The sequence below is a fragment of the Felis catus genome, chromosome E3 (assembly GCF_018350175.1).
Source record: "Felis catus isolate Fca126 chromosome E3, F.catus_Fca126_mat1.0, whole genome shotgun sequence".
Classification (NCBI taxonomy): Eukaryota; Metazoa; Chordata; class Mammalia; order Carnivora; family Felidae; genus Felis; species Felis catus.
This window is the reverse complement of record NC_058383.1, coordinates 40,601,932-40,624,795: the sequence shown is the minus strand read 5'-3', so window position 1 is coordinate 40,624,795 and position 22,864 is coordinate 40,601,932. Positions and strand designations below refer to the sequence as shown.

The 22,864-nt window shown below is 56.8% G+C and overlaps 1 protein-coding gene and 1 long non-coding RNA gene across 8 annotated transcripts; one reads left to right on the top strand and one right to left on the bottom strand.

The window, feature by feature from the left end:
• Positions 1-98: 98 nt before the first annotated feature.
• Positions 99-4,932, bottom strand: LOC109495366. 3 transcript variants are annotated; one of them, XR_006591265.1, is made up of 3 exons: positions 2,902-4,932; positions 1,425-2,481; positions 99-1,120 (listed from the first exon to the last, which is right to left on the bottom strand). XR_006591265.1 is itself a non-coding variant. In XM_019821262.3 (2 exons), exons 1-2 carry the CDS (start codon positions 1,810-1,812, stop codon positions 792-794), a joined length of 717 nt encoding a protein of 238 aa, XP_019676821.2. In that variant the 5' UTR covers positions 1,813-2,216; the 3' UTR covers positions 99-791. The 3 variants fall into 3 exon arrangements, 1 of the variants encoding a protein (XP_019676821.2); XR_006591266.1 differs by having other exon boundaries at positions 2,954-4,932; XM_019821262.3 differs by lacking the exon at positions 2,902-4,932 and having other exon boundaries at positions 1,425-2,216.
• LOC123382627 lies at positions 2,461-7,877 on the top strand. Of its 5 annotated transcripts, none has more exons than XR_006591271.1 (6): positions 2,461-2,660; positions 3,773-3,860; positions 4,915-5,098; positions 6,006-6,325; positions 6,609-6,800; positions 6,895-7,877. It is a non-coding gene; the product is annotated as an uncharacterized LOC123382627 (long non-coding RNA). The 5 variants fall into 5 exon arrangements; XR_006591268.1 differs by having other exon boundaries at positions 4,915-5,872; XR_006591269.1 differs by adding an exon at positions 3,978-4,115 and having other exon boundaries at positions 4,915-6,325.
• The last annotated feature ends 14,987 nt before the right edge of the window (positions 7,878-22,864 follow it).

Below are 22,864 nucleotides of genomic sequence, written 5' to 3'. Positions count from 1 at the left end.
ACAGAATCCAAGGCAGGCTCCAGGCCCCGAGCTGTCAGCACGGAGCCTGACGCAGGGCTCGAACCCACGAACTGTGAGATGATGACCTGAGCCAAAGTCGGACACCTAACCTACTGAGCCATCCAGGCGCCCCTAGAGATTATTTAATAAAATCTTAAAAAAAAAAAGTTGAGTCTGTGGCTCATATGGTATTTCTTTGGATGGAGCTGTGCCACAGCCGCCTTCTCAGAACACACGTGCACGGACACGCACGCAAATGAGCACACGCCATCACACGCAAACATGGGCATGTGTCTGTGCACGCAGATGTGGATGCGACACGGTGCATGGTGCGTGAGTGCACACGAGCACGTGCACACATGCACGTGAGTCCTGCTCAGGACGCAGCTGGATTCCGGCCGACGCTGGGCAGTGGGGGCCTCGAGGCTCCTGGAGGGGTGGGGAAGTAACAGGCCTGAGGTCACAACAGGGAACGGGCCATCCCCTGTCCCGAGTGCATCAGTCACATGTCCTAAGGACGCTGTCCTGCAGGGCGTGCAACGAGTGTGGGAACCTCGGGCCGTGACGGCGGGAAGGATGTCAGACACACCGGCCTCGCTCCGCTCCAACTTTCTCTGCCACCACCGGTCTGTGATTCTAAATTAATTGATTTTTTCACGGTTTCTTCTGTTTTAAAAAACGAGGTGAAACGCACATAAAATTAACCACTTAGTACTCAACAATGCAGCGGCATTTAGCACATCCACAGTGTTGTGCACCCACCAGCTCTGTCTCGTTCCGGAACATTCCCATCACCTGCCCCCAAAAGAAACTCTATACCCGGTAGTGGTCACTCCCCACCCACTGTGCTCTCGGTGTCCGCGGGCTTGCCTGCTCCAGACGTGTCCCGTCAGTGGAGTCACGCCGTGCGGCCTGTTGCCTGGCTTTCCACGCTGAGTGGCCCGTATGCGAGGTTGGTGTTGCGGGATATGTCCGTGCCTCTTTCCCGCGACGTTCCGCGTGTGGATGGGGTGCTTTATTTGTCCGTCTGGGGATGGACCTGCGGGTTGCCTCTGCCTTTTGCTGTTGTGCTGCTGCGACGTGGGGCCGAGTCTGACACCTGCCTCCGTTCCTGTAGGGTCTGCACCCACGGGTGGAGAGGGGCCGCCTTCAGGACGGGCTCCGGCCCCTCTCCCACAGCCCCCTCGGGACCTTGGAGGACACCCCCTCGTGTCGCTTCCAGACCGAATGCCGTGCGGCTGGCTTTAGGCCGGCGGTGCCCCTCGACAGGGGTCCAGCGAGCCAGCCTCTGGGAGCCACCCCCAGGCTTCGGGCCCTGGAGCAGCCGGATCTGCTGCTCCCTCAAGGAGCGGAGGCTGACCGTTCGTTCAAGCCTCTGCCGAGAGAGGCCTTCGTACATGTGCACTGGAAGGCCGAGATCTTACCATAAAGTGGGGCCAGAGTTCCCTTCTCAGACCCCTGGATGAGCGTTGGGGCGGGGCGCGTGGGGGACTCGGGCCCTTTGGCCGGTCTTTCCGCCGGTGGAGGCTGGTGCTCCCGGCCCACCCTCTTGGCTTCTTTGTCTGTTACGTTGGGCGTCGAGTGGCTGCGCCGTGGGGGGCCCCGGCAAAGGCGGGAGACCGCGGGGCAGTGCGCGGCGGTGGGCGTGAGGAAGCGGGGTTGCCTGGCTGAATCCGGGGAGGGAGGGCGGGTGCGGCACGCTGCCCGCTGCTCGCCCGGGGCCCTGTCTGCTGGGGGACGGGCCGCCGGGCCTCGCAGGGCGGCCTCGGGCTCCTTTACCGAGGCCACGTTCACCTGGCACAGAATAACCATGTTGAGGGGAGCAACTCGGTGGCGTTTAGGGCATTCACGAGGTCGTGTGACATCGCCTCTCTCGGGGCCCAGGACATTTTGCTGTCCCCAAATCAAACCCCAGGTCAGTTGGCACTGGCTCCGGTGCCCACTGTCTACTCCCCGCGTCTGTGACTTGGACCCCTCCAGGGACCTCCCAGAAGGGGAACCACAGCAGGTTCCTGTGGTGGCGGCTTTCCGCGGGCGCGACGTCCTCCGGGTGCGTCCGTGTTGGAGCGTGCGTCAGAATCCCCTTCCTGTCTGAGGCAGGGTGGTATTCCATCCTGTGGATGGGCCCCGTGTTGCCCACCCTCCTCTGTGGGCGGACTCTGCCCTGCTGTGGACACTGCGGCACAGGTCCTGGTGTGCGGGGGGGGGGGGGGGGGTCGCGGGGCGGCTCCGCGGATCGGTCTGTGGGGCGGGTTGGGTCTTCGTGGTTCCCTGCGTCTCCTCCTGGGGCCCCTCCGGGAGATGCGGGCGTCTGTCCCCGCCTGGCCCTGCTTTCCACCAGCCGCCTGCAGGGAGGCCGAGAGCAGAGCCACGCGTCTGCGCACAGGCTGCGTTAGAGCCTCCGCTCTGCGCCCGAGGATCAAAAAAGTAGTTCCCGGACCTCGGCTTTCAAGACAGCTGCGGATGTTCCTCGAAAGAGGCCTGTGGGATGATAAAAAGTCGACATTTGATCTTTGTCCCCAGGCACTGGCCCCTGGGGCGGGGGAGGCTCTTTGGCTTGCTGCTGAGACGCCTGGGGGCTGCTCCCAGAGAGACCAGTGGAGGAGCAAAGTGATGGGGATTGACGCCCAGCCTCCGGTGACGCGATCAATCGCGCTTCGGTAATGAAACCGCCAGAACAGCCCCTGGGCTCCTGGGGAGAAGGGACCCACGGAGGTGCCGGGAGGGTGGTGCCTCCCCCCCCCCCCCCCCGCATCTCCCCGCCCCCCTCCCCCCGCAGGGCCTGGAGGCTCCGAGCCCCTTCCCCACCCCTTGCCCTGTGTGTCTCTTCCATCCCTGTTCCCGAGTCCTATCCTTCATAAGAAACCCCCAAACTCTCCGGGTGACCTGATACTGTGGCACCTGACATGGGGGAGTCTCGAGGGGCCCCTCAGCCCGGGGGGTCTGCACTGACGTTGGCGGTTGGTATCGGGATTGAGTTCAGTCGCAGGACCCCCGGCTGGTGTCCGGAGAGCGGCAGACTCGGCTGATGTCAGGAGAAAAGCGCACACGTCGTGTTGGTCGTGCCCCGAGTGACAGCAGCTCAGTGGCCTCCTTTCTGACGTGGGAGGTTCTCGGGTGGGAGGAGGCTGAAGTTTGGAGCCTCCTGGGGAACTGGACAGCCCTGCGTCCATGGCCCCACCGCCCCTTGTCCACCTCCCACACAGCGAGGGCGTTCCCCGTGTCCTAGATCACCAGGGCCAGGGACTGGGCAGCAGCGGGCGGTCATGCCCAAGCCCGTTCGAATCTCAAGCCTGCAGCCTGCCGCCCCAACTCAGGCCTCTGCCCCCAACACTCTGGTGCTTCCTGTGCCCTGTGTCCGTGGGCCCTTCTCCGCCACCCGAGCTGTCTTTGCCCGGAGCCTCTCCTCTGTGCACATGAATATTTGGGGGACCCTGATCGGCTCACACTGTGGTGATGGTGCGCAGGCCTCAGGGAAGTTCCTCTCGAACGGAAGCTACTCCCACGTCTGTGCTGCACTAGGCCAGCAGGGCTGGCCGGGGCTCACTAGGGTGGGACGTGGTCCCCTTTGGGTGTGGCCCCTGCCCCAAGGCTGAGCCCGGGGTCCTGGGAGCCTCCGCCTGGGCTCTGAGGTGCTGCTGATTCAGTGCATTTCAGTTAGGCAGGAAGTTCCTGAGAGGAAAACCACAAGCTTTATGTTTATTTAATTCCAGCCATTCTGTGGTTTTTGGAGATGGCCTTTAAAGATTTGTTTTTGATTTTTATCTCAAAGAGAATGCAGAAAAGCCCATGGGTCGGGCTCCAGAGAAAACACACACAAAGAAGAGAAGTGAATTTGGATCTCACCAGGCAGCTTTCGGGTAAGCAAGTGGCAGGATGGGGCTGGGGTACGTCCCCTCAGGGTAGCAGCCCTGCGTGGCCTGCACATGTGGGTCACGGAGACACGCTCCCTGGAATCCAAACGGCCTTGTGTTCAGGCCCACGGGCAGCCTGCGCTGGAGCTTGGGCTCTGGGGAGGCCTCCCTTCACGGACCCAGGCTACCTGGTTCACCCCTCTGGCCACAGCGAGGGGCCAGGCCTCGGGGGTCCTGTCCAGCACCACCGGAACCAGTGGGGTAGGAAGTGGCCCCTGGAAACACCACGATAGGTGCCCATCTTGGCTGGGGGAGGGGTGGGGGGTGCCCCGGGACAGTGGCACCGTCAGCCCAGAACCCCTGCCACGTGCCCACCTTGGTCCCTCTCGGCTCTGTGTGCTCTGAGTTCCCCGCCAGCGCCTTGCACGGGGTGGCCCGCCTCCTGATGCTCCCCACGCAGACCTGTCTGAGGTCAGGGCTCTTGCCTGGAGCAGCAAAGTCATTGGGAGTCTTTCCTCCGGGTCAGGACCCCCTCCTGGAATCTGAGGTCATTCTCTGTGCCAAGGGAGGGTCACTAAATTCTTAGGAAAACTCCAAAGCAGAGTCAACAGAAGAGTTCATCCACGCTGTAGGGTCCTTTGGGGAAGGGGATCAGCTCTATGACACCCACGAGCTGCCACGTGTGGACCCTGTGCAAGCTGGGGCGCTCATGGAGTGGGCTCTGGGCCAAGAGGTTGATGCTGCTGCATCTCATTTATTTCTGGAGAGCTCAGGCTCTGCCCAGTGGGTCCCCGGATTTGAGTCGGCCTGACGTCACCACGCTACAGGAGGCGGTGTGTGTGTGTGTGTGTGTGTGTGTGTGTGTGTGCGCGCACGCGCGCATGTGCGTGCAGGAGTGGGCCTGGCATGTGCCATGGGGGAGGGAGTGATTCCCCCGTGCTCTGTCAGCAAGGAACCATCCAGGCTCCTTCTCCCCTCGTAGCCTGGAAACTGCCAGTGCCCTGCTTCCCATCAAACTCTCTTCGTTCATTTATGTGATGTGATTTCCTCGTACTTTCAGGCTCCGGCTGCCTGGGCCATGGCCAGTGGGAGCCTGTCCTGGGGGCGTCCTTCCTTGTTGTCCGGGACTCCGGTGTTGAGATCCTCCGCCCATCCCCTCTGTCCTGGTGCCTCTGGCAGACGCGGATTTGAGAAAGTACACGCTTCCGTGGGTGCCTACGTCTACCACCGCTCCCACCAGAGCCGTGAGTTCGCTGATGCCTCGGCTCCACCGCGTCCACAGGCTCGTTTGGGTTTTCCGTGTCGGAGCCTGTGGCTCCTGTCTCCACAGCGCAGATCCCCCCTGGTGCTGCTCAGAGCCCTGCTGCCACAATGCCGGTGTGACTGCCAGTCCGGGGGCGGGGGCGGGGGGACCTCGGGCCGACCCTCTGTGGCTTTAGGGTTGCTCCTTCTGGGAAGGGCAGAGCGGTCTGCCCTGGCCTCCGCTCAGGGCCAGCAGGGAGGTGGAGGGGAGCCTGGTTCCACCACCAGCTCTGGGTATGGTCGTGTCAACCCCACGTCCCCTCGGGACGGGGGCTGAGACGCCGGCTGTCCCGTTGGAGCCAGGTCGCGGCTGTGAAGACGCAGTGCGGCGCCTGGTGAGCCCTTGTGGCTGGGGTGCTGCGTGTGTTCACGTCTAGGACCGCAGAATGAGCGGCGTTCGCCTGGGCGTCGGCTTCCGCTCCTGCAGCCGCGTGATGCCCACCCCGAGGCCGCCGGCCTGCACACCCGTGAGACCCTCGGGCTGACGCGGCTACTCCTGCTCCGCTGTGCCGGCAGCCACTGCGGCCACTGGGACGCGTGCCGGTCACTGTCCTCTGCTCTCTGGTCACCACACGCCCCGTCCCCGGTGCTGTGGGTGGCGGACCCGCATCTGTAGCTCCTCTGAGCTTCTGGTGCCTCCTGCCTGTTTCCTTTGTGGAGCCTCCTGCGTGTCCTGGCGACCGGTGGGAATCGTGTTTGCGCTGAACAAGCCAGAGGTGGTTTCTCGCTACAGCAGGGGGACCCGTTCCACATCCTGTGACAGGGACGGAGGAGGGGGTGTCCCTGGCCAATGGAGGGCTCGTGGACGCTGGGCCCACCGTGGACTCAGGAATTTCTGTTTGTCTTTAGGGTCTTATTACCTTCCTGGGGCTGCCCTAACGAAGCCACAGACTCAGGGCTCAAACCGCAGGCATCCCTCTCAGCCTGCAGGCCGCAAGCCCTAAACTGAGGTGTCGCGGGGCCGTGCTGCCTTTGGGGGGGCACCCTGTGCATCTTCCGGCCTCTGGTGGTGCCAGACATCCTCGCCGTCCCTTGGTTGGTGGATGCGTCACCCCCTCTCTGCCTCCAGGGGCACACGGCGTTGCTCTCTTGTTGGGATGGGACTCACCGACTCCAGCTGGTCACCGACTCCCTCTTCCTGATGGTGCCTGCAGTGGCCCTGTTTCCAAGTAAGGCCCCATGCTGGGATTCCCAGGGTCAGGACTGAGGCATATCATTTCGTGGGAGGGTTCAACCTAGTGCAGGTCCCAGCTGTGCCCTCTTCCATTTGACAGTATTGAAAAACCATTTATATTAAAAAAATTAGCTTTGAGAGAAACGCACAGAAATGTGGCTTTTCCCAAGCTCAATGCCACCAGCTCCAGCCTGGTGGTGGTGGGTCGCGAGGCCGGGCATCCCGGGGATGCTGTATGCGTGCAGAGGCCCCGTGCATCATCTGCCCTCCTCCCTCAGCCCCAGGACGCCGTGGGGATTGCACGGCATCGGTGCGTCCGGAGCTGCTGGGCTCTTCTCAGTGGCTGCGTGAGAAGCCGTCGGGAGACTTTCAGGACGTAATCACAAAGGCCGGAACGAGCAGAAGGTACCCTCACAGACCAAGCGTGATCTGAGTTCCTGCCAGGGAGCACCTGGGCCCAGGACATGGGTGTTCGTAAATTATTTTTTGATTTTGAATTCATCTCACTTTTAGAGAAAAGTTGTGAAAAACAGTACAGCGGATCCCTGTGTTCTTTTCTGGCAGGTGGCCCAAACGTTCACGTGTTCCTGCGTTTGCTTTCTCCTTCTCACACCTGAATCTGCGGAGTGGAATATGTCGGGCTGTGTTCCCCACACCAGGCTGTGCTGCCGCCGGGGCGGCCGTTCGTGTTGCTGCAACGATACATGGTCTCTGCTCTGCAGTCTGCATTCACAGGTCTTCGGCTCTCTGTCCCGGGAAGGCCTCCCACTTCTCCTGGGGGCCTTTCCGAGTACCTCACCCTCTTGCTTGCCATCGTTGCCGGGGTCCCTCTGCCATTCCATCCTCCAACTGGTGACCTCGTGCAGCTATGAGGACTTTTGGTGTTTGTGTGTTAGTTTTAGCCTTACTGAGTTCGTTTATCCTTTGAGTCTGTTTCCTCCCTGTTGATGGCCCGGTGCCACGCTCGCTGCCCGGTCGGGAGTCCCATGTGGCTAAGCTCGCGTGTACAGATGAGATGAAACGAGACCAAAGGCTCACGATGCCGCCACATTCGCCCCATTCCCAGTGCTTGGCGGCCGCACGGGCTTGGCGGGTTTCCGGCACTGAGCTTGTGGGACATCCCCTCATCGTGAAAAGTTTACTGCGTATTACTGTTCCAGCGTTTTCCAGGTACATCAGTGTAGCCTTTGCAAATGGACACAGCTGGCTTTGGGCTCTGTTCTCGGGGCCCTGACGGGTTCCCCGTGTCTGACTGCAGCGGCTGAGGCCTCCAGGGCCGGGCTGGCGGGCGGTGAAGGCAAGCATAGTCCTCATCTTGCCCCTAATGACACCAGCGTCTGCTTCAGTGAGGTGGAGACTTTAGAAAAGGCTATGTTACTATGTTAAGAAAGCGGCTGTCACTTCCTATTTTCCTTACTGTTTGTACTTTTATCAGGAATGGGTGTTAAATTTTGCCAGAGGCTTTTTGTGCACCTATGGGGGGAAAGCATGTGATTTTTCTCTTCGGGTCTGTCAAGAGTGACTTTCATAAATGGATTTCCCAGCAACCAGGCGGCCGTGGCATCTGGGCGTCAGTCCCGCACGTGGTCACCATGTCTGTCTTCCCACCCATTGCACCTTCCAGTAGGGTCTGGGGGTCAGAGTTCCTGTTGCAGTGGGGCTCTGCCGGCTGGCCTTCCAGGCGGGGGCTGGGGTCAGCACTCCTGGGCGGGGCTCCACTGGCGGGCACAGTTTAGCGTGTGCCCCTCTGCTTCAGGGCGCCGGAACAACTGGGCAAGCTGTGACCATCTGGTCCCTAGACGTGTGGTGGAGTTCATCTCTGGAATCATTAGGGCCCGTTTTTGTTGGGGGCTGCGGTTCGCTGGAGGCTTTTTTCTTCCGTGGAACTGGTGTGGTTAGGGTCCCGCCCCCCACTGTAGCCGCTTCATCTGGAAATTCGCATTTATTGCGCTCCGCATGAAATGTCACTACGACATAGTTATTCTATGTCATTTACTCCTAGCGGGGCCGGAACTCGAGCCTCCTCTGCCACCCGGCGCCCGGTGCTTCCTGGGCCCTTGCGGGTGGGCGAGAGGCAGACTCCGCCTGCAGTCTGCACAGGCCGAGCCGCACACGGGGTTCGCGGGGAGACCAGATCGGCTCTGCTCGCTCTCCACTCGGCTTCGTGCCGGGCAGGGTGGCCCCGGGAATGCGGGTGGCCGCAGCGGAGCTTCCTGGGGAGAGGAGACGGCTGTGCCCAGGCACAGCCACAGGCCACTGCCACGGACAGCGTATCTCTCGCGGCCGCATGGCGCTGCCTGCTGGAGGTTGTGCGCAGGCGCACCTGCAGGCTCCCGCTGTTGGCCTCGCGTCTCCCCCGTCGCGCAGCCGCAGTGTCCGCACGCCGCCGCCTGCTCGAGGCCGTGCGCAGGCGCAGCTGCAGGCCTTTCAGTTGGCCTCGCGTCTCCCCCGTCGCGCAGCCGCACTGTCCGCACGCTGCCGCCTGCTCCAGGCTGTGCGCAGGCGCAGCGTTGGCGGTCTGGCAGCAGGAGGCGGGGAGTCGGCTCAGATGGCGCCTCCTTGGCTGTTGAGCAGAAGCCAGGGGACCACGGCGGAAACTCGCGGACTCTACGCTGCCGGGCGTCGGGCCGTCTCTCCGAGAAGAGGAGCGTGAGTAGGGGTCCGCCGGGAAGGGCAGCGTGTCCTAGAGCCCCGTGAGCGGGGATGAGGCAGGTGGGGCGGCCGGGCGGGGCAGCTGGAGCCCTGGCGGGGGACACGCCTTGGGGTGGGGTTCGCGGCAAGTGCTGGGGAAGGCTGTGAGGACGGTGGGGGACTGGGAGGCGGGCTGGTGCGTCAGGCATTTGGACCGGATGTGGAGGGATCGCTGGGCAGCTGGACACGCTGGGGAGGGAGGGGGCTGAGTGGGGGGCTCACGCGGGCTCAATCAGGCCCTGGCCAGTGGAGTCTGGAACCTGGCAGGGCAGGCGTTCCTCTGTTGTGGGCCTTGGACGTAATCTGTGGCGGAAGTTGCTGGTGCGGGCTCCTAGCAGGCGCCGTTATCAGCAGGAGTGGGAGCGGGGTGGTGGCTTGACTCGGTCACCCGAGGACGCCCCAGGTGGAGGACGGGCTGGTCCCCCGGGGATGCCTGCAGGGTCTCACACGCCCTTCCTGCGTGCCCCAAGTGGGCCAGCATCTGCCCCTTCCCAGTGGTGGCCACACACCGGCTTTTGGGCTGGCCCCGGTCACCTTCCTGTTCTGGAGCCGTCTGGACAGGACACAGACCCCAGGGACATGGGTCCCCTTTGTTATGAGGGGCCCGTCGGCCCTGGAGGGGGCTCTGCAGAGTCGCTGCTTCATGCATCCCCCTCTCACAGCCAGGGACGGGGGACGACTTCAGGGGAGCAGATGTTTGAGTCACAGTCAGAAAATAGAGCGGAGAACACAGGTGGGTTCCTTTTCTCCAGACTCACATCCATGTGATGTCCGTGGTTTTTGCCCTTTGCCTTTTTCACTGTCAGAGGCCAAGAGGCACCGTGAGAATGCAGGTAAGCCCAGGACACGGGGCTGTTCCCCCCAGAACCCTGTGGCTCCAACCTGAGGACCAGGGCTGCTCTGGCCCCGTGACCGTGTGGACATGCCACCCTCTCTGAAATGTCTGTAGGCTTTGGTCAGAGTCAGATACAGTTCCTCCCCTGTCCCTGGGGTTCCCGAGCTTCTCACCCTAGCACGGGTTGCCTTGATAGTTAAAAGGACACAAGAAAACAAACCCAGACCGAACCAAACAAAAAAGCTCACTAGAAATTAAGAAAATGAATAAATATTGAAAGCAAGGCCTGGGGAGATGGTGTAGAGCTTGCAGGTTTAAAGCGTGTTGCGGGCTTTCTTCAAGTGACGGCCCCAAGGGGAGATGTCACCGCTGTGGTGTCCACCCTGGCGTTCGAGCCAGTGGTCAGAGAGTCTCTGACAAGATACTAACAGCCGGCTCTTGTTGCATAACCTGGCCCTGGACGTGACAGGTGACTTTCAGGACAGAGCTGGGGATGGTGTGGGGACTTGAACACACCCCTCCAACACGCCGAACAAGTAGAGCAAAAGTAGGGAAAAATACAGAAAATCAGAGTACCGTTGTTGATAAAATGAATTTTATTTATATTTCTGGATATTTGTATCCTAGAGATAGGCATTTATAAACATGTGCATCATTATTAGGGATTTAATAATACAGTTTTATATCTGAGAGTCGGTACTATTTATTTATGAGTTGATGCTGGAAAGTATTTAATTTTCCACACCAGTTTATGACAAAAACCCTCAGAAAATTAGGAATACGGCACGTCATTTCTTGAACTTGAAAGAGAGTGTGCAGCACAGATGCACGGCACCGTGGAGGACGACTTCCTGACCTCTTTGCTGTGAGTTAGGAATGAGGCCAGGCTGCCCGCAGGCCTTACGCCGACTTAGAGAAGGTCACAAGGGGCTGTGGTGAAAACCGCATACTGACCGTCACCGGATCAGATGTATAGATTCCTGGAAAGACAGAAACCACCAAAACTGTGTCAAGCAGAAATAGGCACTCTGAACAGGTCTGTAAGGAAGAGATGAAATTCCTAATGTAACTTTCGGCAGAGGAGCCCAGGGCTGTAGGGCTCCGAAGCCCGTAGGGCTGTCAGCTGGGAGCTGGGAGCCCCAGGGGGACGCCTGCAGGCCTGGGTGCCAGTCCCTGGGGAGGCCCCGCCCAGAGCCTGGCAGGCCTGTGGGGGAGGGGCAAGGTCTGGTCCCATTCTCGCCTTCTCAGAGACCAGAGTCACCTTGAAGCGTCAGAGTTTTGGTGGAGGGACTCATGGGGAGGCATCCGGTCCAGGTCCTTTCGGCCATAAGCCGGGGAGGCATGCACCAGCTTCCTTCCTGCCTCTAGCTGTCATCGCCGATGGGCCTCACAAGTCATGCTCATGTGGGGACGCCCCTCTGGGCCTCCTCAAGCCGAGAGCTGCCAGGAGGGCAGTGTGGGGCAGGCCTCACCCAGGCTGACACTGGATCCAGTATGTTACCAAACTTGGGGTAGGAGGGGGGCCCACCAGGAGATCTGTGAGGGTCAGAGGCCCTTCCCCTCTGGCGTGTGTGAGCCCCCGACGTGGGCCGTCACTGAAGGCTGCAAAGGGGGAGCGGGGTTGCCACGGACTGGCCTAGGAGGCGCACACCAGGCTGCATGAGTGTGTGGAGGCTGGCAGTTCCTTCCTGGGGGCGGGCTGGATGGTGCCCCCCGAAGGTGTGTCCCTAGTTCCTCTGAACGTGACCTCGTTTGGAGACAGAGTCTTTTCAGATGGAATTGAGTTAAGGTGAGGGGCTGGGCTACAGTGTGGGCATCCTCAGGGGGCTTAGAGGGACCTGGGCTGTGGCTTCTGTACTGATGAGAAGGAGGGCCACAGACACGCTGAGGCCCCCTACGCTTCTGTTTGTGAAACAGAATGTGACTGCACACGGCTTGTGTGTTCCGACAAAAGGGCCCGTCAGTAACCCATGCCCCTGCCCCCTCCATGCCCTGGAAGCTCCTTGTGCTCCCTCAGGTCTGTCCATCTGTCCAGAAGGGCCCACCTGTCCCAAAACTGCGCGTGAAGTGCGGCCGGTCTGTACGTGGCCTCATGTGTCCGGTTTCTTTCACTCATTGTAATTCCTCTCTCCCCCTTACCTCCCTGCATGGCTCTGGAGGGAGGTGGCGGGACAGGCGTCCTTGTCTTGTGCCCAAGCTGCTGGGAGGCACCGCAGCAGTGGTGGGGTAGAGCTCATCAGTAGGCCGAGGAGGTTCCGCTTTGTTGCTAATTTGCTCAGAGGTAAAACAAATTTTTTTGGTCACGAATACATGTTGGATTTTGCCTAGTATTCTTTCCGCATCTATCGATTGTGTGTTTTTTTCTTAGTCTTTTAATTGATTTTCCATTGTTTTTGATAACGTTTACTTTTGAGAGAGAGAGACAGACAGACCAGAGTGCAAGTGGGGAGGGGCAGAGAGAGAGAGGGAGACACAGAATCGGAAGCAGGCTCCAGGCTTCGAGCTGTCAGCACAGAGCCCGACGTGGGGCTCGAACCCAGGAACCGTGAGATCATGACCTGAGCCGAAGTCGGATGCTTAACTCAGGTCGGAGGCTCAACCGACGGAGCCACCCAGGCGCCTTGATTTTCCATTTTCAAACTACTCTTGCATTTCTGCGGTGAACCCCACTTGGTCACGGCACGTGATTCTGTGTTTACGTGTCTACAGCTGGTGCATCGGCTGGTATGTTGTTAAGGACTTTTCTACGTTCGTGAGATATGTCGGTCTGTGGTTTTTTTGTGTTGTCTTTCCTGGGTTTGGTTTTGGTAATGCTGGCCTGATAAAATGAATTGGGAAGTGTTCCCTTGTTTTGTACTTTCTTTTTTTTTTTTTTTTTTTCAACGTTTATTTATTTTTGGGACAGAGAGAGACAGAGCATGAACGGGGGAGGGGCAGAGAGAGAGGGAGACACAGAATCGGAAACAGGCTCCAGGCTCTGAGCCATCAGCCCAGAGCCCGACGCGGGGCTCGAACTCACAGACCGCGAGATCGTGACCTGGCTGAAGTCGGACGCTTAACCGACTGCGCCACCCAGGCGCCCCTTGTTTTGTACTTTCTAGAAGAGATTGGGTCGAATTGGTGTTTTTTCTTTAAATGTTTGGCAGAATTCACCAGTTAAACCACTTGGACCTGGACATTTATTTTTTAACTGCAAATCGAATGTCTTTATCAGTTACATATTATTGAATATCTAGTAACATGTGGATGAGTTTGGCATTTTGTGGATTTGACGGATTGGTCCGTTCCATCTAAGTTATCAAAGTTTCTGCTTCTCACTTTCGGTAGCTCAGGTGTAGCCCAAGGTCAAGGGTGAGTCCCGACAAGGCTGAGGGGCAGCTGTTCCCCCAGGGCTGACCAGAGCAGTTAGAGGAAGCGTGGGCCGATGGGGCTGCCCTGTTGCGCCCACATCACGTCTGGGATGGTGGCTGTGCTGGTGTCCTGAGGTTGCTGGAACTATTTACCACGAACCTGGCAGCTGAGGACACCAGGAGCTTGTTTTGTCAGAGTCCTGGAGGCCGGAGTTTGAGATGAAGACCCTCGTGGGGTCGTGCTGTCTCCAGAGGCTCCAGAGGAGGCTCCTTCCTGCCTCTGGGGGCTCCGGGCATCCCTTGGGTTGTGGCCACATCCCTCCAGGCTCTGCCTCTGTATTCAGGTGGTCTCTCCTGTGTGTCTCTTGTAAGGATGGTTGTCACTGGATTCAGGATCTGTCCCGGTAAGCCAAGACGATCTCCTCTTGAGACCTTTAATCACAACAGCAAAGATCCCAAATAAGGTCCCATCCCTAGGGATGGGACTTGCCCCTTGCCCATTGGGGGCCGCGTTTACTCTGCGCCCCCGTTGCCGGGCTTTCTCACCCTCCTGCCTCCCCGCCAGCCTGTTCTGGGAGACCACCCTCGTTTCGATCTTGCTCCCGAGCCGAGCTGCTCTTGGAACCCGAGCCAGAGACCCCAGTCCTAAAAAGGTGTGTCCCACTGAGTCCGGGGACCTGGCATCGTCTGTGTTGCATGTGGCTGTCCCTCCTGCACTGGCAGCTGTCTTGCCCCGGCCATTCGGGCGTGGCCGGGCTAGGGGAGAACCAACCCCGAGAAGGCATGGAGCCCTCCCGAGTGCCCTCCCCTGGCGCTGGGGACTTGGGAAGGGAGGACTGCTGTGTGGTATCTCTGTGGGGTCAGGGGGCAGAGCTGCCTGGAGGCTTCCAGAGCTGCGGCCTCCACCTGGAGGCCCTCTGTGCTTCGCTGCTCTTCCCCAACCCCAGCGTTCAGGGATGAAAGGAGGTGTCCCCCCAGCAAGATCTTGCAAGAAGGGTGAGTGTGGAACGAGCCCGGGGGCTGTGTGCGGTGGGCTCATTGCTCACAGCCGCCCTGCGTGGGGCCAGTCAGCGCAGCTGCAGATTGGGCCGGGGGCCGGGCCCAGCAGACCGTGTCCTCCTGGCACCTTCCTGGCTCCTGAGAGGCAGCGGGCACCACCCTCCTGGGCATCCTGTGGGGGCACAGGGACGGTCAGCAAGACCGTGTGGGCTCTGGGCTGGCCTCGGATGTCCCCACCCCTGGGGTGTTGGACCTTCCTTTCGAAAGGGCATTGGAACCGGGAGAGAGTTCCTCCCTTGGCGTTTCGAAGCCTGGAGCTTTTGTTCCTTGCTGTAGAAGGAAAAGGCAGCTGATACCTCCGGCAGGTGGCTCCTGCTTGGAGGCTGTCCCTTGGGGTAGATGCCCTCGGTCTGGCGGGCTGCAGCCTGCGGGCCCACAGGGCGGAAGGTCAGGTCTGGGTGCTCATTCCTAGGTCTGGAATATCTAGCCGTTCACACGGTGTATGACATCGTGATATTAGTGTGTGCTGTCGAACGTGCCCCTGCCTGCTCGTGAGTGCACGTGTGTGTGCCTGGGCCATCTCCAGGCGTTCCACACTTTCTCTCCCTGGGGAACGGGGAGCAGGGGGTCTCTCCTCAGGGAAATCTATGACCCAGGAGGCCTGCCCACCGCCCCGACCTGCAGCTCCAAATCCCACACTTGGAGACCAGACGTTTTATAGCAGGTTTGGCAAGAATCTTCCGCTGGTCTAGCCTGTCCTCTGTCTGTCCCCTGCAGAATCCCCGAGTGCCAGTGACGTTGGGGCTGCCCCAGCCCTGCCTGTAAACCTCCAAACTCACCTGGCCCCCAGGGGCAGGGAAAGGATCAGGTGAGGTGAGATCCTCTGCTCCTCACATGTTGGCCTCGCCTGGGACCCCGGGTGGGGGTGGGAGATGGAAGGTGCTGAGTTTCAGATCAGGGACCCACGTGAATCAGGGGGAGGGAATGGTGTTTGGGGGCGGGGTGGGCAGGGCCCCTCCTAGGCAGGCGCGTGTGCAGAGCCTGTCCTTGTGGCCTTCCCTCTGGGGAAGGGGACTGACTTTCGAGTCAACCCAACGATCTCGGCGGCCCCTAGCCTGGACCTGCCATGAGGGAGGGCAGGTGCTGGGTGGGCAGGAGCCAGAGGCCCTAGGTCTGGAGGACCTGGCCATGCTGTCTGGGGAAGAATTTGATGATGAGCTCTGAGGACGAGCGGCTTCCTCTGGACCGGCCCTCCGGTGGGGGGTGGGAGAAGAAGCAGGGCGTGGGACTGTCCCCTCCCCCAGGTGGAGGCCCCCGTGCATGCCCAGCAGAGCCCCCCAGGAACTCGGTGATCCAGGGGCTCCTGTGTATTGAGGGAGAAAGCCCCCCCTGCGTGGGGGTGAGGGGCCCTGGGTGGTTCCTAGCTCGGTGCTAAGGGCTTGGAGAGGGCCCGGGACTCACATGGGGTGGAGATCAAGGGGCCAGACAGGGCTTGGGAGGGCGGTCCCCAGGCGACTGTTGGCCCCGCCGCCCTCCACCCCCGACCTTCTCGGTGGGGCTGCTGTCCAGGAGGCAACTGGCCCCTGCCACCAGGTTGGCGAGGAGGGTGGCTGTGAGCGGCCACTCCGGCCGGGCCCAGAGTCATTACCCGCACTGCCACAGAGCGTGTGGGACACTGGGGGCCGCAGGTTTGGGGTCCCCTGGTCTTCTCCCCGTGTCTCCTCTTACTACAGGGACACCACACATTGGATCCAAGGCCCATCGTGTTCTAGCGTGACCTCCTCTTAGCTAATTGTATTTGCAAAGATCCTCTTTCCAAAGACAGTCATATCCTGAGGTTCTGGGAGGACATGCCTCTTGAGGGACGCTGTTTAACCCGCTGCAACTTACACCTGCCTGGAGACCCACAGTGGAGGCTTCTTGGGCAGACTTGTGAGCCAGGACCCGGCCTGGGGCGGTGGCCAGCGAGGGGAGGGCTCTCTGCACCGGCGGCTGTGCAGGCGTCGGGGGACGGTGATGGGCGGGGGCGCTGGCTGGTTCAGCCCCCACGTCGGGGTCTGAGCTCCGAACATGCTGTCCACTTCCGTTGGATGGGGCAGTGACAGGCCACGCTGGACGCAGTGCCCGATGACAACGGACAGACAGAGGGACGGGGCCCAGCCCGGCAGCTTGCCGCGCCAGCCCTGCAGCTGCACGGCGGCCACAATGGACTGAGGGGCATTGATGGGGACACAGTCGGCCCCTGATAGCTCGCTAATGGCGCTTCGTATTTTCTCGTGGAGAAGAATCGTGTGAATGTGAAGACCCGGTGGGGAGATGAAGGCCACTTGATGAAGGGTCTTGGGCCCACCCCTTAAAGGAACAAGGCGGGTTTTTTTCCCCCCTTTTTCCATGTGGCACAGACAGCTGGCTCCTTAAATATTAATCAGGGGTTATTGAGATGCAAATGTGTGCCCACCACAGAAAGGCCCCAGCTGCAGGGCTGGCGCCGAGTGCCCTCCACGGCCCAGGTGCAGCGCCCGCCAGAGCCAGCGCAAGGAGGAGGTGACTGCCGGCGACCCTCCCCGAGGACAAAGGCACCGTTTGCTCCTCGACAGGAGGCATCATCTCGTCTCGTTGGCCTTGCCCGTCACAGCTCCCTTGGCTTTTCGCCTCAAGCCAAGGTGTCCTTGCAGGGAGCCGTGGGCGGGAACGGGGGGCCTGTCCGTCTTCTCCGTGGTGGCAAGCTTTGTCAGGCTCGCACGTGTCCCTCGGGCGTCAGGCGAACTTAGGTAGCTACGTTCACGCTCGCGGGAGAGCCACGTCACCACCCTGATGCCCTGCATGGAGAAGAGGGGCGTGCGGGGCTTTGCGGGTCCCTGCCTGGGCCAGAACAGGTACCCTGGCAGCTTGAAAAGAGGACAGAAACACTTGCAAAGAGTGAAAAACGGCGGGTGGGGAGGGGTGGCAGCAAGCAGGGGAGGAGCGCGGTCGAGACACGAGAGGATGGGGCAGAGGTGCATCAGGACTCGGGAGGGGAGCGGACATCCGTTGAGCTTACGCTTGCTTGTGTGTGCCTGTGAAAGGACAACAGTGTAGGGTTCTTGATAATAAAATACCGGAAATAAAGTAGGCTCTCCCCCTTGACAATGGAAACATAGGTTTTTGTGTTTAGAATATTTTAGTTGTGAATCGGAACACACAGAAAAAGCCCACAAAATGTGTGCGCTCAGGAAACTGCCACAAACCGAATGTCAGCGTAACTGCCATCCTGCCAAGAGCTAGAACCCCGCTAGACCTCTGTGCCACCCCCACCGTACGCCTGGCCCTGTGTGGCCCCCAGTGTCATCCTTCACACCTGTGACTCGGTCATGCGGCCTTTGCCTCAGTGCTTCAGGCCCCCTGGCTCAGCAGCGTGCCTGTGACATTCACCCCGTCTGCCAGGGGTTCTAGATTGTCAGTGCTCTTTGCCGCAGTGAAGTATTCCACGAACGCCCGTTTGTCCGTTCTTCTCTTGGTGCTGACCTGGCAGTTTTTGTCTCTTAGGAACAGTGCTGGTGACCTCCAGCGCAGGCCTCCTCGAAGGTACTTGTCCGTGCATCTGTTGAGTCCCAGGTGAGCCAGTGTTGTGAGTGCTCTGTGCCTTTGTCGACTTGGCATTGCCAGCGTTACTTAGCGTAGCCTGGTGTAGGGATATTTTGGGGTTTCTTTGTCATCTTTTGTTTTCAAAATCAACTTGATTGAGGTACAGGTGACAGCGTGCAGGCGCCGGCTTATACCGCCACACGAGAGCTGACTGTGTGTATCCCTCTTCACTTCCGTGCCGAAATCAGATGCAGTGTGTTTAGATCATGGGAATTAAAAAAAAAAAACAAACCACTACAAACCAGGTCTTTGTTTGGAGGGTCTATTGCAGTTTCCATAAATTGCATCTCCTTGAAGCATACAGCTTGATGGTTTTTGACAGATGCCACGTTACCTGCCACATAGTTGAGACCTGGAATGTTTCCAGCTCCCTGCAAACCCCCTTGCTCTGCTCTTCTGTCAGCCCCTGCCCATCGTGGCCCCAGGTAACCACAGTTGAGACTTCCTCCTTAAGAGTTCCGTATAAATGCAATCATACGGTGTATATTTTCTTGTCTCTGGATTCATTAGTTGAGCATATTTTTGAGGTTCAAATGTGTGGTGATGTGTGTCAATAATATGATCTACTAATTGCTAAGGATTGTTTGTGTGTGGATAGAGCGCAATGGGCTCATGTACTCTTCTGCTGGTGGACCCCTGGGCTGTTTCCCAGTATTTGGCTGGTCTGAATAAACCTGCTAATAGCATGGCTCACAAGTCTGTCTTCTCATTTTTCTTGGGTAGATACTTAGAATGGCTGGGTTGTATGGTAGCTTATGCTCAGTGTTTTCAGAAATGCCAAACGTTTCCAGAGCAGTTGTACCTTTTTTATACTCTGACCAGCAGTGTATGAGTGTTTGTGCAGATGATGTCATTCTTTCATTAAACGTCGGATAGAATACACCAGTCAAGTCATCTCAGCCTGAAATTTTCTGTGTGAGGTTTTAAATCACAAATTCATTTCCTTCAATTGTTATGAGACTGTTTGGGTTTTCTCTTTCTTTGTGACTTAGTTTTAGTAATTTATGTCTTTTCAGGGATTTTAAAAAATTTCATCTAGTATTCTAATGCAGAATAAAGTCGATAATGTTAATACCCTTTCAGTGTTTGTTGGCTCTGTAGTGATGGCCCTGCTTTCCTTCTTGATATAGATAATTTGTCTTTTCTCTCTTTTTCCCTTGATCGTTGTAGCTAGAGGTTTATCCATCTCACTGGTATTTTCAAAGAACCAGATTGGGTTCCATTGGTTTTGTTCTCAAATGTTTGGCCCTGAAAATGTTCTAGTTTGATGCGAAGGTCTTTGTTGGGAGTCCCCACGTTGTCAGGACAAGGTGCCTCTTCCCTGCAGCCTGGGGTGCACCATTCTGGCTTTTTGGCTTCTCTTCTTGGGTCAGATTTTTCCACTTTTCTTTTTGTGAGTTCACATATCAAGATTGTTTACATTTTACCTGGTATTTGTAAAGGGTAGTAGATTAGCTCACCATAGTGAGATTTTTAAACGGACAGCTTCTAGGCTAAGAAAAAGATGAGGTCCTAAGGGAGATGGTGGGCCTCAACCTGGATGCCAGCACAAGATAAGAAAGATAAGAAAGAGATAAGAAAGATAAGATAAGAGATAAGAAAGAGAGGCACGAGGGCGGGAAGGGAAGAAACTACACCGTCCACTGTTTGCACGTGAACTATTAGAATAAGGAACTTCAGCTTGTTTTGAGCACTGGGCCAGTCACTACTGGCAGTTTTGAGAATTGGGGGGCCGAAACCACCAGGTGCCAGGAGTATGAAGCTGTAACAGTTTGGACTATGTAGAAACACGTGGGCACATATGGACCCCCAGCAATGAGCCACCCAGCCTGGAGGCTGCTGCCAACCTAGCCAGGCCAGTCCCAGTGGAGCAAGGTGACCACACATCCGAGGAGGTGGGGCGTAGCCCCATCCATGCTACGTGCTGAGCAGACACCAGGTAACCACAGGGCGGAAGCCTCGGCAGAAGCCATCCGGATGGCAAAGGCTTATGCGTCACCAACATAATGTAACCACGGCTGCCCTTCCGTCTGCTCAGATGTCCCACGACTGATTGGTACTTGTGTACCTGTAACTGTCCTTCCTAGATCTTCCGTTAGAAGAAAGTTCGTGTACCGTCATACACTGTCTCTGCACACCCGCTTTCTATCCCACTGGCTAAGTACCACCTTATGTCCTGGCCTTGAGGGAATCTAGCCCTATGCGCTTAACACAGAAGGGATGGCCGCTTTATCTGCTGGCTCTCCCTGCGTTCCCACTCGATCGTGGCAGTGTGAGGTCTCTGGACCCCTGAGACAGGGAGGTCCAGGGTCTTGGGACGCTTAGGAGGCTTTCCTTCGCTTTTGTTTCATTTTGAAAACTTAAGGTGAAGACGGCCTTGCCACAGTTAACCATTTTATAGGGAACAGGTGGTGGCACTGAGTATGTATATCATAGTGTTGTGGACCCACCGCCTCCATCTAGTCCCCAACTGCTTCATCCCGTCAGGAGGAACCCACGATGCTGTCACTCTTCATTCTCCCCTCGCTCCAGCTTCTAGCGATCACTAGTCTTTCGGTCTCTACAGACTTACCTATTGAGGATATTTCCTATAAATAGAGCCATGTAATGGGTGACCTTTTGTGTCTGGCTTATTTCACGGAGCACAATACTTTTAAGGTTTTCCACATTGTAGCAGGTGACAAAACTTTATTCCTTGTTCCATCGTGCAGAGAGACCACATTTTGTTCATGTGTTCGTCTGTTGGTGGAGATCGGGGTTTTCACCTTTTGGCTGTTGTGAACATTCATGCACGAGTATCTGTCTGACTCCCTGTTTCAAACTCTTTTGGACACACGCACCCAAGTGGAATTGCTGGGTCATGTGGTCGTTGATCCACGTTTAACCTCCTAGGTGATGCCTGGCTGTCTCCACAGTGGCTGTGTCCTTCACATCCCCACCTGCAAGATACAGAAGCTCCAATTTCTCCACATCCTTGCCAATACTTGTCATGTTTATTAAAAAAAAAAAAAATCAGAGCCATTATAGTGGGTGTGAAGTAATATCCCGTTGTGGTTTTCATGTGCATTTCCCAGCGACTGAGGATGTCCAGGATCTTTTCATGTGCTTTTTGGCCAGTTGTGTGCCTTTCTTGGAGAAATGGCTAATCAAGTCCTTTTGAATTGGTTTGTCTTTTTTGTGGTTTAGCCGTAAGAGTTCTCTATTTATCCTGGATACTAGACTTTTATCAGATCTATGACTTGCAAATATTTTCTCCCACTGTGTGGGTTGTCTTTTCACTTTGCTGATAACGTTCTTAGAGGCACAAAAGTTTAAAATTTTGATGGTGTCCAATTTATCTGGTTTTCCTTTTGTTGCTTCTGCTGTTGGCATCCCATCTAAGGATCCGTTGGTAAATCTATTTTTTTTTCTGGGACTTTTAATAGTTGCCGCTCTTTCATCCATTTGGAGTTAATTTTTGAATATGGTGTGGGGTAAGGGCCCAACTTCATCGTTTAGTGCTTAGATCCTGCTTTCCCAGCACCGTTTGTTGAAAAGACTGCCCTCTCCCTGAGTGGCCTTGGCACCCTTGTCTAAAATCATTTGACCATATGTGTGAGGGTCTGTTAGCTCTCCGTTCTCTTCTGGTCCGCGTGTCTGTCGCTATGCCAGGACCACACCGTTTTGATAACTGTAGCTTTGGAGTAAGTTTTCATATCAGGAAATGCGAGTCTTCCAACTTTTTAAGATTGTTTTGTTATTTGGGGCCCTTTGCACTTCCATGTGAATTTGAGCATTGGCTTTTCCATTTCTCCAAAAAAAGCCAACGGAATTTCGATAGAGATTTCACTGCATCTTTAGATACTTTGGGTAGTACTGTCATCTTGACGCTACAGCCACACGGTTGGTGGATGGGCATGCTTCTCACCGACTTAGGTCTTTAGAAGGTTTTCCAGCAGTGTTATGTAGTTTTCAGCATGTAGGTCGTTTACCTCCTTGGTTACGTTTTTTGGTAGGTATTTTGTCTTTTGGCCGCACTCGTAAATGCAATCGTTGCCTTAGTTTCTTTGCCAAATTGTTCATTGCTGGTGTATAGCAGCACATCTGATTTGTGTGTCCGTCTTGTACCCTGTGGGTTTGCTGAGTTAGTTTATTAGCTCCAGTGTCGCGTGGGGTTTTTGTGTTTGTTTTTGTGGGTCTTCGGAACTTTCTGTCTGTGGGATGATGTCATTTGTGAACAGAGGTGGTTATACTTCAATTTTCCTCAACTACCTGCCCTCGCTGGAATTCGAGTGCCGTGCTGGGTGGCTCCGATGACCGCGGACATTCTGGTTTCAGCTCTGATCTTGGGGGGAAAGCTTTCAGTCTTCCGTTATTGAGAATGACGTGGGCTGTGTATTATGTTGAGGAAGTTTTCTGAGCGGCTCTTATCCTGACAGGCGGCTGGATTTTGTCAGATGCTTTTCCTGCATCTGCTGAGAGGACTGTGCGTGCCCCACCCGCCGTGTTCTGTCGATGCGGATGCGCGTACCGCGGTGATGGATTTTCTGAGGTTGAGCCACTCTGGCACTCCTGGGGCAGAATCCCACTTGGCCGTGGCATAGAATCCCCTCTGGTCATGCTGTTACTTTGCTAGTATTTTGTTGAGGACTTTCCGCTCTGTATGTTTAAGAGATACTGGTGTTTTTGGCTTTGTTATCAAGTAAAACTGGCTTCACGAGAGGACTTAGGAAACGTTCCCTTTTCTGAGTTTTTTGGAAGAGTTTGGGAAGAATCGGTGTTAACGCTCTTTTAAATTCTTGGCAGAATTCAGCAGTGAAGCCATTGGTCCAGTGTTTTTATTTATTGGGAGCTTTTGATTACTGATGCAGTCTCTTGTTATAGATCTTTTACAAGTTTGTTTTTTCCTGAGTCACTTTTGGCAGTCGGTGCGTCTCTAGGATTTTGTCTGTTTCGTCGACGCGATCTCATTTGTCGGCATACTGTTGCTCTTAGTAATCCTAAAGTCAGTAGTAATGCTCCCGATCTCTTTTTTCTGATTTTAGTTCTCTGCATC